The sequence below is a fragment of the Sinohyriopsis cumingii genome, chromosome 8 (genome assembly GCF_028554795.1).
Source record: "Sinohyriopsis cumingii isolate HCF-2022 chromosome 8, ASM2855479v2, whole genome shotgun sequence".
Taxonomy (NCBI): domain Eukaryota; kingdom Metazoa; phylum Mollusca; class Bivalvia; order Unionida; family Unionidae; genus Sinohyriopsis; species Sinohyriopsis cumingii.
The window spans coordinates 37,866,701-37,881,108 of NC_142968.1; the positions used below are offsets into that span (position 1 = coordinate 37,866,701).

The 14,408-nt window shown below is 37.0% G+C and overlaps 1 protein-coding gene across 1 annotated transcript in view; it reads right to left on the reverse strand.

The window, feature by feature from the left end:
* Nucleotides 1–14,408, reverse strand: part of LOC149793311 (BOS complex subunit NOMO1-like) — a 185,666-nt gene that overhangs the window by 121,001 nt on the left and 50,257 nt on the right. The window contains exons 10-12 of the mRNA XM_089967278.1: nucleotides 11,119–11,318; nucleotides 7,276–7,453; nucleotides 2,056–2,197 (exon numbers count right to left, since the gene is read on the reverse strand). Coding sequence (XP_089823404.1) covers nucleotides 2,056–2,197; nucleotides 7,276–7,453; nucleotides 11,119–11,318 — 520 coding nt within the window. The remainder of the gene's footprint in view (nucleotides 1–2,055; nucleotides 2,198–7,275; nucleotides 7,454–11,118; nucleotides 11,319–14,408) is intronic.

Sequence of the window (14,408 nt, forward strand, 5' to 3'; positions counted from 1 at the left end):
TAACAACTTCTTGTGCTTCTTCTTATTAAACTTGATATTGTGTTTACAGGGTTTAAAATTCCTTTAAAAAGGACAAGCAAGCAATTCCTTTTTTATTCTGACAATAAGCACTTTAGACCTCTTTGTATGAGTGGCAACTAAACATCAAACACTTTAGACCTTTTTGTATGAGTGGCAACTAAACATCAAGCACTTTAGACTTCTTTGTATACATGGCAACTAAACATCAAGCACTTTAGACCTCTCTGTATGAATGGCAAATAAACAATAAGCACTTTAGACCTTTTTGTATGAGTGGCAACTAAACATCAAGCACTTTAGACTTCTCTGTATGCATGGCAACTAAACATCAAGCACTTTAGACCTCTTTGTATGAGTGGCAACTAAACATCAAGCACTTTAGACCTCTTTGTATGAGTGGCAACTAAACATCAAGCACTTCAGACTTCTTTGTATGCATGACAACTAAACATCATGCACTTTAGACCTCTTTGTATGAGTGGCAACTAAACAATAAGCACTTTAAACCTCTTTGTATGAGTGGCAACTAAATATCAAGCACTTTAGACCTCTTTGTATGAGTGGCAACTAACCATCAAGCACTTTACACCTCTTTGTACAAGTGGCAACTAACCATCAAGCACTTTAGACCTCTTTGTATGAGTGGCAACTAAACATCAATCACTTTAGACCTCTTTGTATGAATGGCAAATAAACAATAAGCACTTTAGACCTTTTTGTATGAGTGGCAACTAAACATCAAGCACTTTAGACCTCTTTGTATGAGTGGCAACTAAACATCAAACATTTTAGACTTCTTTGTATGCATGGCAACTAAACATCAAGTACTTTAGACCTCTTTGCATGAGTGGCAACTAAACATCAAACACTTTAGACCTCTTTGTATGAGTGGCAACTAAACATCAAGCACTTTAGACCTCTTTGTATGAGTGGCAACTAAACATCAATCACTTTAGACCTCTTTGTATGAATGGCAAATAAACATCAAACACTTTAGACCTTTTTGTATGAGTGGCAACTAAACATCAAGCACTTTAAACCTCTTTGTATGAGTGGCAACTAAACATCAAACATTTTAGACTTCTTTGTATGCATGGCAACTAAACATTAAGTACTTTAGACCTCTTTGCATGAGTGGTGACTAAACATCAAACACTTTAGACCTCTTTGTATGAGTGGCAACTAAACATGAAGCACTTTAGACCTCATTGTACGAGTGGCAACTAAACATTTAGACTTCTCTATTGTAGTCTTTAAAAGTAGTTTTAACACCAGGAAGGTTATTGGCTTTTCACTAGATCTCTCCACTCAAATAATATTCTTCATTTTTTTAATATTTAATGTGACAATCGCAATCATCTCTCCTGCTGTGAGCAAAATCAAATCAACAGAAGTACAAAATAAATATAATTGTAACCTTTTATTTTCCTGCTCTTTTCTGAGAATGTGAATATTCTTTTATAGGCTTTTGTGCTGGGCAACAAAACATTTTAAACACTGATTGTCTCCTATGCCTTTAACATGTTTTTATTATTTGAACAACATTTGTATATAAAGCAATAAAACAAAATCAAAAGCTTGATCATGCAGGCATTCTGCATGAAAAATATGGGCATATTAAAATGTAAGGTACCTCAGCAAATTTAGTCTAGTTCCCTGACCAACGCCACTAAATCTCAAGTGAAAACCAGGATCCAGACCAAATCTGGACCAGCCATTATGCAGATTTGACTATAAAGATCACATTTTCATATTTGTTGCTATTATTACACAATTCCATAATTTATGTATCATTTCAGTAAACCAACCATCATATCGCAGGGATTGGCAAATGTGAGTATATTGTGAATTATGCAAGAATTGACTCAAAAGTTACACAATGTTTGAAATAAATATGTTATGTATGTATAAAATATAAAGGATTCAGTAGTTTTATGTAACTTTTCATTCAGTGATGTCCAATAAAAAAAAACAGTCTTTCAACTGATGGACATTCAAAACCTTGAAGCAATAAAAAATGTTTGCTCCGCTTACCAATACACGTAATGATTCCTGAGACCTGGGCCTTAAATTGTGTAAATTTCACATCAAAGACCGGTTTATTTACCACAGTGACAGTATGCTCTCCTGGGACAAGTCGCAGGCCTGCCTTTAACTCAGAATCACTAACATGTACCTGAAAGAATAAGTACAAAACAGATTACACAGTTGTAAGACCAGAAATCTAAAGAGCGTGAAAGTAGGGTTTGGGGTATCTAGTTGCAAACCTGCACAAACATGGTGATATATTCAACCCCCTAAGCACAGCAACAATTTATCCTGTATCCTGTATACATTGCTAAAAAAAATTAATATATGTAATTAACAGTGTTGGAAAAAATGGTCCATTTCCCCAAAAAAGATATTATATTATGTTGGGTTGGGCTGAGTTGTATTGTATAAATTTTGTTCTGTTGAATTGTGTTTTTTTTTAATTGTATTGAATATAATTGCACTGCATTGTAATTGTTTAATTCTGTACAATGTGTTTTTAAATAATGCTCACCCAGCTACATTAAAGCATGCACTCAGTTCTGAAGTCACACAGTATGCAAGCAAAGCAGTGCCTATGCTGTTTTACTCTACTTCTGCCACAACCCTGACCAGCAGGTGCATTATGCAACAGCCAATTTGGTTCTACTTTGCACACATTTGGATAATCAAAACTACACAGACGTTTTGCAATGAATCAGCAGAAAGTCTTGTATGGCCTATGAATAGGCAGGCTAAGGACATCTGGCCAAGATGCATTTATGCACCATAACCAACAGGTTCTCTCCCTCAAATCAGAACAAAACAATAATGCAGTTTTGTAATTATTACCCTTCATATACACTTTCCAGATAGATTTTGAATATACTGTATGAATAGAATTCAATAAAAGCTGGTATTTATTAAAGTCCAATTCAATGAATCAAAGAAATCTGATGCAAAGACATCAGTTAAAGCACTTCTAGTTCTCACCTAAGTGTGATATGCAAATACAGTTTGAACATCCGCAGAGAACATCCACACTGACTTTGAACATCCACATTAAATGCCAGATCAACTCTAATCACATTATTAGTAAATAAACTCTGCTCCCTCCTGAATCCACCTCTTCTGGGGAAAAAAAAACAACAACAAAAAGGATCAATCACCTCTTTACATACAAAGAGAAACTAATCTTAATTATTATCTCCCCTTGCCCTGCTTGGTGGTTACCAATCAAATAGAGTTTACCAGTTTAGCTGAGTGATACAACAAGGATGCTCACATTTGTGGGAGGTGTGGATAGGTTTAATAGTAACCTGATTGGTTAGGTATTCTTGAAGAAAAAAATTACTTTTTCCATTGAACACATGCAGTGATCACATTAAAATTAGGAGAATTGGTAACAGAAGGAGGGAATGCATAAGCTTCCAATTTCTACCTCAGGAACCCTTCAAGGGAGGAATGGATGTATTCCTTACATGAAGACTAAACCATCCTCCTAACATGAGGGCAGCACAACCAAAGATCATGCAAAATTCCAGTCTAATCCTCTGAGAGTGCTAAACCTGCGAGGACATTGTGCTGATATCTGAGCCATAGCAGCTGGACCGACCTGATTCAATTCTCACCTTAGCCATGATTGCAGTTTAAAGATCAAAAAGGTCGACTACATGTAAACCAACAGACTCTAGTATGCATCATATCTAATCTCACGGGATAAAATCTTTCTGATATTTTGAAATCTGAGTATGACCAGCATATACCCATGATGCTTGAGGATTATATCATCTTTTCCAGCCTTTCCAGGAATGAAGACATGTTCGGCACCACAACTTCATGCACCTCAAGTAGTGCTTAACAGCAAGGACTGGAATCTTGCATCTCCACCTCTCTTCATGTATCAATATAAGAAAGATGGAGTGAACAACCACCCCTTGGTTGCCTGCTGATGGCAACTTGCTCTAAGCTATTATGCCAGGCTGTGCCATTAGGACCATGAAACCATCTAATCTTAACTAAGGATAATTCGTGTTCAACAAAAGTGCATGAAACTCATTCACTTTGCATGCCAATATTAGAGCTATTAGAAAGACTGCTCCAGTGGCCTGTTAGAAAGCATGTTTTATAGGATAGTAGTTTTGGTGAGGGTCTGGTTAAAGATTTCAACTGATCTCAGTTGAACAATGTCAAAACACAGAGGTTTCATTCAGGAAATCAGGGGAAGGATTTGAGCCAATTCAAGTCAATATTTGCAAGTAGGTCTGACAATCCTTATGATCAATATCCCCTCTACCATGATGCCAAAGGATTTACTATTGATAGGCAGTTGCTATTTCCTCTTTAATCTGAATTAGGTAGGTGTGTGTGTGTGTGTGTTTGATTTTGGATTTTTAAAATAGGTTTAAAAAATTTAGTCATATCGCTATAGTGTCTGCATTGTGGCAGTTTATAGTGATGTCTAGCACTTGGGCATCATGCCAGATGTATAGCATAATGTCCCACCCAGACACATTATCCTGACACCAGGCTGATCAGTCCTAATACTAATCTCTTAATGCTGAGCACATAGCGAGGTTGCTGTAAGTACCATTTTTATAAGTCTTTGGTATGACTCGGCCAGGGTTCAAACCTGTGACCTCCCACACTGCAGAAAGCAGCAAAGTAAGCTGGAGTGGCACATCTACTGTTTCCATACATCCTCAGTTCTACTGCTGAACAGCAATGTCACATCACTGGATGGTATTCACATAGCCAATCAATTATGTGGCTTGATTGAAGACAGTGAATAATAGCACCTAGTCTCACCAAATCTGAATTTTAACTCCAGTCATAAGGGTGTTAGCAACAGACTTATGTGCAGCATTGTTAATTACCTTTGCAATCCAGTCTTGGACTCTCACACATGATGACTTCCCAATTGTCCAGCAAAGCAAAAAAAAACACCAGCGATGACAGATCTAGCATAAAAGACGTGACAATCATATTCCACACTAACTTGTAGGTTGAAAGGTTGGCATGTTTAACACTGCAGTGTTTTTGTACATGCTCAGCAGTATGTTGTTGTTGTTATTGTTGTAGGGTTTAACGCCATTTTTCAGCACACGATAGGCTATACATGGCGGCCAGTATAAATGGTGGAGGAAGAACCTGGGAAGACCACGGAAAGAACCACCGACCCTTGAGTAGCTACTGGCAAGCTTTCTCACATACCCACATTGGCTGAATCCGAGACTCGAACCCACGCAGACAGAGGTGAGAGGGCAGTGATTTTTAACGGAGAGCGCTTTAGACCACTTGGGGCCCCCATGTAAGCAGTACGAATGAGGCAGTAAAATTGTTCATTTATGCAGGACTGTATCCAGCCATCACATATGACATGATTAATATCCCCAATGGTTAAGTAGATACCAGGCATGTGACACTGCTTCTCTTTCTTGTATGGATGGCTGGAAGGCTTAACAGAAAGTGAGCAAATTGGGTGGCTGGACTGTACACTCAAGCAGATGGCTGGATAAATTGCTGTGATGGACAGCTGGACTGAATGGGTGACACAACGAATGGACAGATTTAAAGGATAACCAAAGACACATTTAATGTAACAGCTAGCCAGTATGCAGCAGAGCTTGCCAGTGTGATGATTTTCTGGTACATCCAGTTTACAGTCAGAGCAGCAGTGTACAGCTTGGAAGATGGGAGCTACAGACCATCAAGGTTAGTATTATACCCATTGTGCCCAGGCTTATAGTCCCTGACTTTTGTCTACTAGACTGCCAAGCTCCAATCAACTCCAATCCACTACTGGAAAAGCCAGCAACTGCACTGTCTCCTGTAGGTCTCCTCACTTTGCAACCCAAGCAGCAGCTGGAAAGGGTGAAGCAATGGCATCTCTAAAGAAACACTGTTCCTCAAATTCAAGCTGGCCAGCATTAGAAACAAATTTTTCAGTAAATTATGTTTCTCCAAGAATACTTACCCAATCAAACTAATGCTCTGAATATAAGCTGGTTACCTCCCAAATCCAGCCCTACAAAGAGGGTTAAAATTCTTCCATTCTGTCTACATCACAGATAAAATGCAGTAACTGTTGTCCATTACCTCCACTTGCCACCACAAGATGCTGCTAGCTTTTAAGCAGTGATATACCGACAATGAAAGCTTGCATGGCAAGTTGTCCAGGAGGGTTAAGTAATTTGATTGGGTAAGTATTCTTAGTGAGACGTAATTTATCGAAAACATTGCTTTCTCCTTTGAATATATTCCCCAATTACATTAATGTTAGGAGAAGAGAAGGAGGGAATGGTTAGCATCCTAACTATACTCCTAGGGAAATCAGGCTGGATTCTATTTGTAAATGATAATCTGCTCTCCTAACCTGGAAGCACCACAGAAGATGATTGCTTAATTCTTACCCCACCAAAAAATTCATGGCAAATCCTGTGAATCAAAGAGACTGCACCGACTTTAACTTCATCTGGTGGTCACCTGATCTGCTGCCACAGAACTCACCAGATTTAAAGTCCGCCTCTGTGAAGCTAAATCCCTGAGATAAAAAACTTTAAAAGATTCAATCTGTATGCAGTCAAACAGCATCTGTATTGTCTCGGATCAAGATGTTACATTCAACTCTCAGACAGTGCCATGATTTCATGTGTTCATGGTCCAGGCTACTGGGTCCAAAATTGGAAAGAAGAAGGTGAGCAATTTTGATTTACTGATCAATGACATATCTGTCCAAATGGGTTTGAGTCTCAGCAAAGTTAGGTGAGCATGAAGACTTCCTAGTGGCTTACCGTGGGTTAGTGCCTTTTCCCTGGAGTTTTCCCCATGATGTTCATCCACCATACATACAGACTGCCATGTATAGCCTATCATGTGCTGACAAATGACATTACACCCAAAACAACAACTTGCATTTGTATTACAAATTTGAACTCAGGAATACAAAATATGGCTGTCCAATTAGTGAACTCACAACTTTTCTTATTCTGTGTGCCTGCCTTTCTGGATCAGTAACAAGGAGAAAATTATTCCCCCCATTTAAATTCCATCAAACCTACTTCAGTGCTCACAAATCTTACTCAGTTCTCCACAGCAGCATAAAATATGCAATCCTAGTTCAAAGATATTTCTGCAATCTATATTTAAAATTACTGTATACATTTATCCTTCAAACTGTCTGATCTCTTCTTTTCTAGACAAATTAAAATAAATAATAAAACCTTGTTATGTTGTTTCACTCACCTTGATTATGTATTTTCCTGGCATTTTTTCCACGCAGAAAGTCCCATCTTCCTGTGTCTCTGTGGAGGCAATTTCTGTCTTTTTCCCTTCTGGGAACAAAATGAGTTTTCTCTTAGTCAGGACAATACTCGAACCATCTGGTACTTTATTGATGACAACAGCCCCACATACACTGAACCTTATGGAATGAAAAAAGATTGTAACTTTATGGAAAGATTTCAAAAGTCAAAGCTGTGTATTCATATTAGTACAATATTCTATAAGACCTTTTCTTCAACATTTCAGTTTTGTAAATATTGTAAATCAGGATGATTGTCAAAGTTATGAAAATTAAGTGTTCAGTACATACACTGTGTATTTACGATTTTCCACTTGTGTCTGTGTAGTATTCATTTAAGTACACCCCAATGCATAATGAAATCTCCAGGATTAAATGATGGAGTCAGACATGAACTATAATGGCTGCTGGGCAATGGACTTAATTTATTTATGACCCATAATGTTACCTGGGATATAAAAGTAAACCACAAACTGGCCAAACAGAATTGAATCCTGAAAAGGAGTTGAGTGAAAGTTACACTTGAAAGGAATACAGCTTGAGACAGGTGATTTCACTAAACTCAACATCACCCACTACCAGCACTGGTAAAATAATGTTAAATAAACTTTGTGCATACCATATATATAGAAAAAAGCATGCACTGCCTTCTGAAATTATGTATAACAAAAAAATGAAAACTAAACAAAAGTTAAAGTACAAATTGATAAAGCAGCCTAAGATGTAAAATGTGCTCATCTGATGACAGTTCTGTTTCTAACTAAGCCGTCAGTACTAATATTTATCCTTTTACTTTGTTATGACTTGACCCATTCATTCATGCTTTATTTATTTCTTTCGGTATCAATGTAATATGCTGTAATATCTGGTTCAAACTGAATCACTGTGTAATCTGTTTTATTATCAATAAGTATATACAACAAATATGGGCTTATAACCTTTACCATATATATGCTTATAATTTGATATGTGACAGTATCTTCATTAAGTTTATTTTAAGAAAAAAACTTTATATTAGGATAACACTTGTTTCACCAATTCAAGCTGTTGTTGTCATCATCAGCATCATCAGTCATTGTTATCATAACCACCACTGTCACAACTATCAACATCACTAATACAATTACTGTATTTACCGTATATGTTGGGACATCGTAATTGTTGGGACACCATAAATTAATTTTAAAAGTAATTTTTTTGTGCACTGTATGTTCTGGGACACATAATTTTTTTCGAGTTGTTAAGTTGTGGGACACCTTTTAAATCATTTGAAAATTACATGTCGGAAATTGCACTCCAGCTGAAATTTTATTTAAAAAAATATAAAACTGTGTACTTGAGATAAAATTCTTTAATCCACTGCAGCAGCATCTCATCAACACAACCCTTCTCCTGCACAAAGACGATCTATTCTTTTGGTACATGAATATTTTTTTTAGCTTTCTCATACCATGACAAATTGTTAGAGGCAACACACCACCTGAAGCAGAAACTGCAAGGACAAAAGTCAGATTTTTTCAAATCTGCACTAGTTATGCTAATTCTTACATTTTTTACGCCCATCTTATCATTAGTCCATCCAGGAATGCGATCCAAGTACACTAGAGTTTCATCCATGTTAATGATCATATTGTCAGCGAAATGATCTGTTTCTCTTCTGGCCTTCACGAATTCATCATGTGATTTTATTTTCTCAAAATCTTCTGGATGATGCTGGGTCATCGATGTTCACACACGAAGCACTATATTGTGTAACTTTAAAAACTGTTCCATCGTTACACTTTATTTTCAAAATTATCGTGAATAGTAGTGAAAAGAACCAAAGTCAGCTTCCATATCTTGGCCGTCTTTGTATATTCAAAGCTAAAAAAAAAAAATTGGCACACTTAAAAGAATCCATAGTCGGCTTCCAAACTCAGCTTGCTTTGCAATAAAATAACCTATGTATTGATATCCTTTAAAAAAGAAATCGGCTTCCGAGTACAAAGTCGACTTGCTTTGTAATAAAAATAACATGTGTCTTTGATGTCATGTCGGTAAGTTCAAAGAAGAAGTTTACTGCTGGCTGCCAGTTGTGTTTATTTACCACCAGGGCTTCTGTGTGCTTGGCATCTGTTGTAATAATTAATACAAAGGTGCACTGATGTCTGAGGAGAAAAAGTAATGATACTTTTGTAACCCATGCTGGCGAAAAGATTGTCACTTGCACTCAAGTAAATGTGTTTTCAAATAATGATTTTTATTTGCGAGATAATGTCATACAGTAGACCTGGATATAAATTAATCTTGGCTATTTTGCACCTAACACCGTGCCATGTGTGAATGGCAGTTGTCTTCAATATATCGGTTGATTATTTTCCTCAGGTTTGCAAAATCGTTTGCTTCTCTTCTGGCCTTCATGAATTCATCACATGATTTTATTTTCTCCAAATATTGCTGGGTCATAGACATCTGTGCACAAGGCACTATATTGTATCACTTTAAAATTTGTTAAAGTGTTTCAATTTATTTTCAAAATTCCCGTGAATACAGTTGAAAATTAACCCAAGTTTACTTCCATATCTCGGCTGTCTTTGTATATTAAAAAAAAAAAAAAAATCGGCTCACTTCACAGAATCCATAGTCAGCTTCCGATGTCAGCTTGCTTTGCAATAACATTTGTATTGATATCCTTTACAAAAAAAGTAACCAAAGTTGGCTTCTGAGATCGGCTTGCTTTGTAATAAAAATAACCTTTTGTCTTTGATGTCCTGTCGGTAGGTTCAAAGAAGGAGTTAACTGCTTGCTGCCAGTCGTGTTTATTCACCACCAGGGCTTCTATGTGCTTGGCATATGTGGTTACAATTAATACAAAGGAGCATTGATGTCTGCGGGTAAATAGTAAGGATAGTTTTGTAACCTGAGCTGGTGAAAACATTGTCACTTGCACTCAAATGAATGTGTTTTCAAATGATGATTTTTATTTGCAACATACTGTCATACAGTAGACCTGGATATAATTCAGTCTTGATTATTTTCCACCCAACACTGTGTCATGCGTGTATGGTGTCTTCAAGATATCGGTTGACTATTTCCCTCTTGTTTGCGATTTTGCTGGCTCCAGTTTTCAGTCAGATAACATGTTCAAACCTTTGAGCACAACCACACACAATTGTTTCTCAATGTTCATGTCAATGAACAATGTGGTGTGTGATATCAGACATAATTGATACACACTACAGTATGGAAGCCTACGCCACTTATACGGATTTCGTGGAAATATATTATTCTTTAATGCTCATGTTGAAAAAAGGAATAAATGATAACAACCCAAGGTTAGTTTCTTTCTTTTTATTATCAATTAAGCGTTTTATTTATCTATTTTATTGCAACGTGCAGTGGGGGGAGGGGGGCAAGCACAAATGCAATATAAATTTATTTCACTTCTTAAGTCTTGGGACATATCACCAAAGTGAAAAACTGTTACACCATAAGTTCTGGGACAGGAAAAAAAATTATTTTATCGTGTCCCAACATATGCGGTAAATACGGTATTGCAAATAAAACAACATAAAAGTTGCATCATCATCATCAGTAGGATTACTAAGAATGCTTATTATTATCATTTTCAAGATCAGAATAATCATCACCAAAACCATTACAATTATTATTACACCATGAGCCATCGATGTCACCATCACAACAGCTACCATCCTCCTTGTCCTCACTACCACCACCTTTATCGCTAAGATTTTCCCAATCATATTCATCATAACCATACATTTACAATTTTATGAAATACTTACTTGGATGCCAAAATATCTGGAAGCTGAGGGGTATTTGGAGTGATTTTCACCTCAAAGTCATCAAACACCACGTACTCTATCCTGATCTGAAGCTTGTAGCTGCCCGTCTTCATTTTCTCCAGATGATATATACCATCAGTATTAGTCACAGTGTGTTCCTTGCCATTCACAATGACCTTAGCACCTGCCACTCCTGACCCCTGAAAGGATACAAACTTTAAAATGTATATACTTTATACAAAGTTGTACTTAGTTTTACCATGTATTTTTGTTGGCTAATATTTTTTTCAAAGTCTTTAATATGGAGGAAAACCAAAAAAGTCCTAAGATACCACCAAGTATGGATGGAAGATTTATGACCAAAGATAAAACATTTAATTTTTACATTCAATTAAGTGTGAATATAATAATTGCTGCATGAACTGTATTATCTGCAAAGCAAATCATACTGAAGTCTGCACAGCATTTTAATCAGTTTATGCTTCAATGAATGTAAAAAATGGTCAATCCATAAAATTAAATTTTACTCTTAATAATGACAAAATAATAAAAATATTTTTCAAAGTTGTATTAAACAGACCATTCTAGCCTTGTCCTACCATGCATGAATACATGAGACATAGCAAACAGTATCTGTAATTTGCATACAGGCAATCAGGAGATGGCATTCAGCTGCCTGACAACATGGCATAAACTGACCAGTGGTCATCAAATTATTAAATGAACAGCCTCCAAGAGACTATATTATGAGAATGAATATCAGTGGTTGAGAAATATACATATGATTAAACTAGAACATTTGTTTTAATATGTTTAATTACTTTTGCCCTTGTTTCCTGGTTTCAAAATTGGGAGTATTGTCTAATTGTCCTTATTTCCTGTTGTAAAACTTGGTTATATTGCCTACTTGTCCTTATTTCCTGTTGTAAAAATTGGGAATACTGCCTACTTGTCCTTATTTCCTGATGTCAAAATTGGATATATTGCCTATCTGCCCTTATTTCCTGATGACAAACTTGGTAGTCGGACTTACTTGCCCTTACTTCCTGGCATCAAAATTGGGAGTATTGCCTACTTGTCCTTATTTCCTGATGACAAAATTGGGATTGCCTACTTGTCCTTATTTCCTGATGTCAAAACTACTTGTCCTAGCTAGCATACAACATTCACTATTAAGGAAACGAGATTTTATTCCCTAGTTTTTACAAAATAGTCTATAGTTTACTGAAAATGACAAATATATGTAACCAAATAATTTTAATACACCAACAAAGAGTTTATTGTTTATGGACCTCAATAATGCATGATGTAATGAAATGGTGATAGCAAAATCTTTTTCAGAGCTAAAGTTGGATGTGAAGGGGGTTTGAGAGGTGCTTGTAATTACTATATAGAATCTTTTTTTAAAACAAGAAAACTCTCTGTGTGTGTATGTGTGTGAAATGTACATTTGTTTATGTAACCGATGTAGACCTATTGGCATCTGTGTGTTCATGTCTGCAGGATTGTATGTGTTATTTACTTAAATTGTAGTTAACCTCTTTTCAATTTTTCATTTAGATGAGTTTCATTTAAAATATGAAAATATAATTACAGGACATGATCCAAAGCCGTTGAGCCGCTAGGCAAAATCAAATAGTCAGTCCTACCCAAATAACTGACTTGTATGTAAAAAAAATATTGTAGTGTACATGTATAGCCTATCCTGTGCTGAAAAATGGCATTAAACCCTATAACAACAACAACAGACAGTGTCCATGAGAAAATCTCACAATTATCTGCTCTTCCTCTGCCTCTCTGAACACAAATGTTGACCATTTCAATTGAGGCATCTACTACAAATGTTCTCCCTTTCCAAGTAAAAGTTTGTAAAGTTTCACATCACCCTTTTCAAAAGATGGAAACCATTTCTAATGATTTCAGTTTATATACTGCTGAAACTGACACTGATCAGCTTCTCTTTTGATTCAGATGTGGGAAATATATCACATGTAACAATGTATCAAACCTACGTTTGACAGTAACTCTGCCATTGCCAGTCCCAAGCCCGGGTGTAAAACGAGAAGTGTCGGGCGTAGGGCTAGCAACCCGACCCTGTAAAACCCAACTTGCTACAAAAACGCCAACAGAAGAAAAACCAGAAACTGAAAGCCTGAGGGAGGAAGGGTCTTCTTCTGGAAGATTTATAATGCTATGTGGTGAAAGCCGTGAGCCCGCAGAAGCCATAAAGCAAACCATCCTTCTACCAAACAGGAGAATTAACATCGCAACATGGAATGTGAGGACAATGTATGAGGCAGGATAAACAGCACAGGTAGCAGCAGAGATGAGGAACTACAACCTATCCCTACTGGGCAATAGTGAGACAAGATGGACTCAATCTGGACAAAGAAGACTAATGACAGGAGAGATGCTACTGTATTCAGGACATGAGGAAGATAATGCGTCTCATACACAGGGGGTGGGGCTCATGCCATCAAAGCAAGCATATGGGCCCAGAATCCTCACGGCTACGTTTAGGACCAAGAAGGAGAAAATAAAGATGAACGTCATACAGTGCTATGTTCCAGCAAATGATGGTGAAGAAAAAGATAAGGACCAGTGGACCAGTTTTACAACACACTACAGAATATAGTAGTGAAATTCCCAGACAAAGACATCAACATCCTTATGGGTCACAATGCCAAAGTTGGGTCAGACAACACAGGGTATGAACAAGCCATGGGGATACACAGCCTGGGCGAGATGAATGAAAATGGAGAGAGATTTGGAGACCTTTGTGCACTGAACAACCTGGTCATTGGGGGTACCATCTTTTCCCACAAGAGAATCCACAAGAACAAATGGATATCACGAGACCATGTGACAGAAAATCAGACTGACCACATCTGCATAGCCAAGAAGTTCAGAAGATCCCTGCAAGATGTGAGGGTGAAGAGGGAAGCAGATGTGGCATCTGACCACCAATTAGTTGTCGCAAGCCTGTAACTTAAGCTGAAGAAGAAATGAATGGGCACAAAAGAGAAGAAAACAAAGTATAACGTCAGCCTGTTGAAAGATGCAAAAACTAAAGAAAAATAGAGACTAACGCTTAACAACAAGTACCAAGTGCTACATGAGTTTCATGAATATGAGGAAGACAATGCAAACAACAGATGGCAGAAAGTTAAGGAGGAAATAAAATCAACATGCTAAGAAGTACCAGGCCCCATGAAGCACCAGCAGAAAGAATGGATTTCAGCCGAAGCATTGCGCAAAATCCAGGAGCATAAACAGAAAAAAGCAGCAGT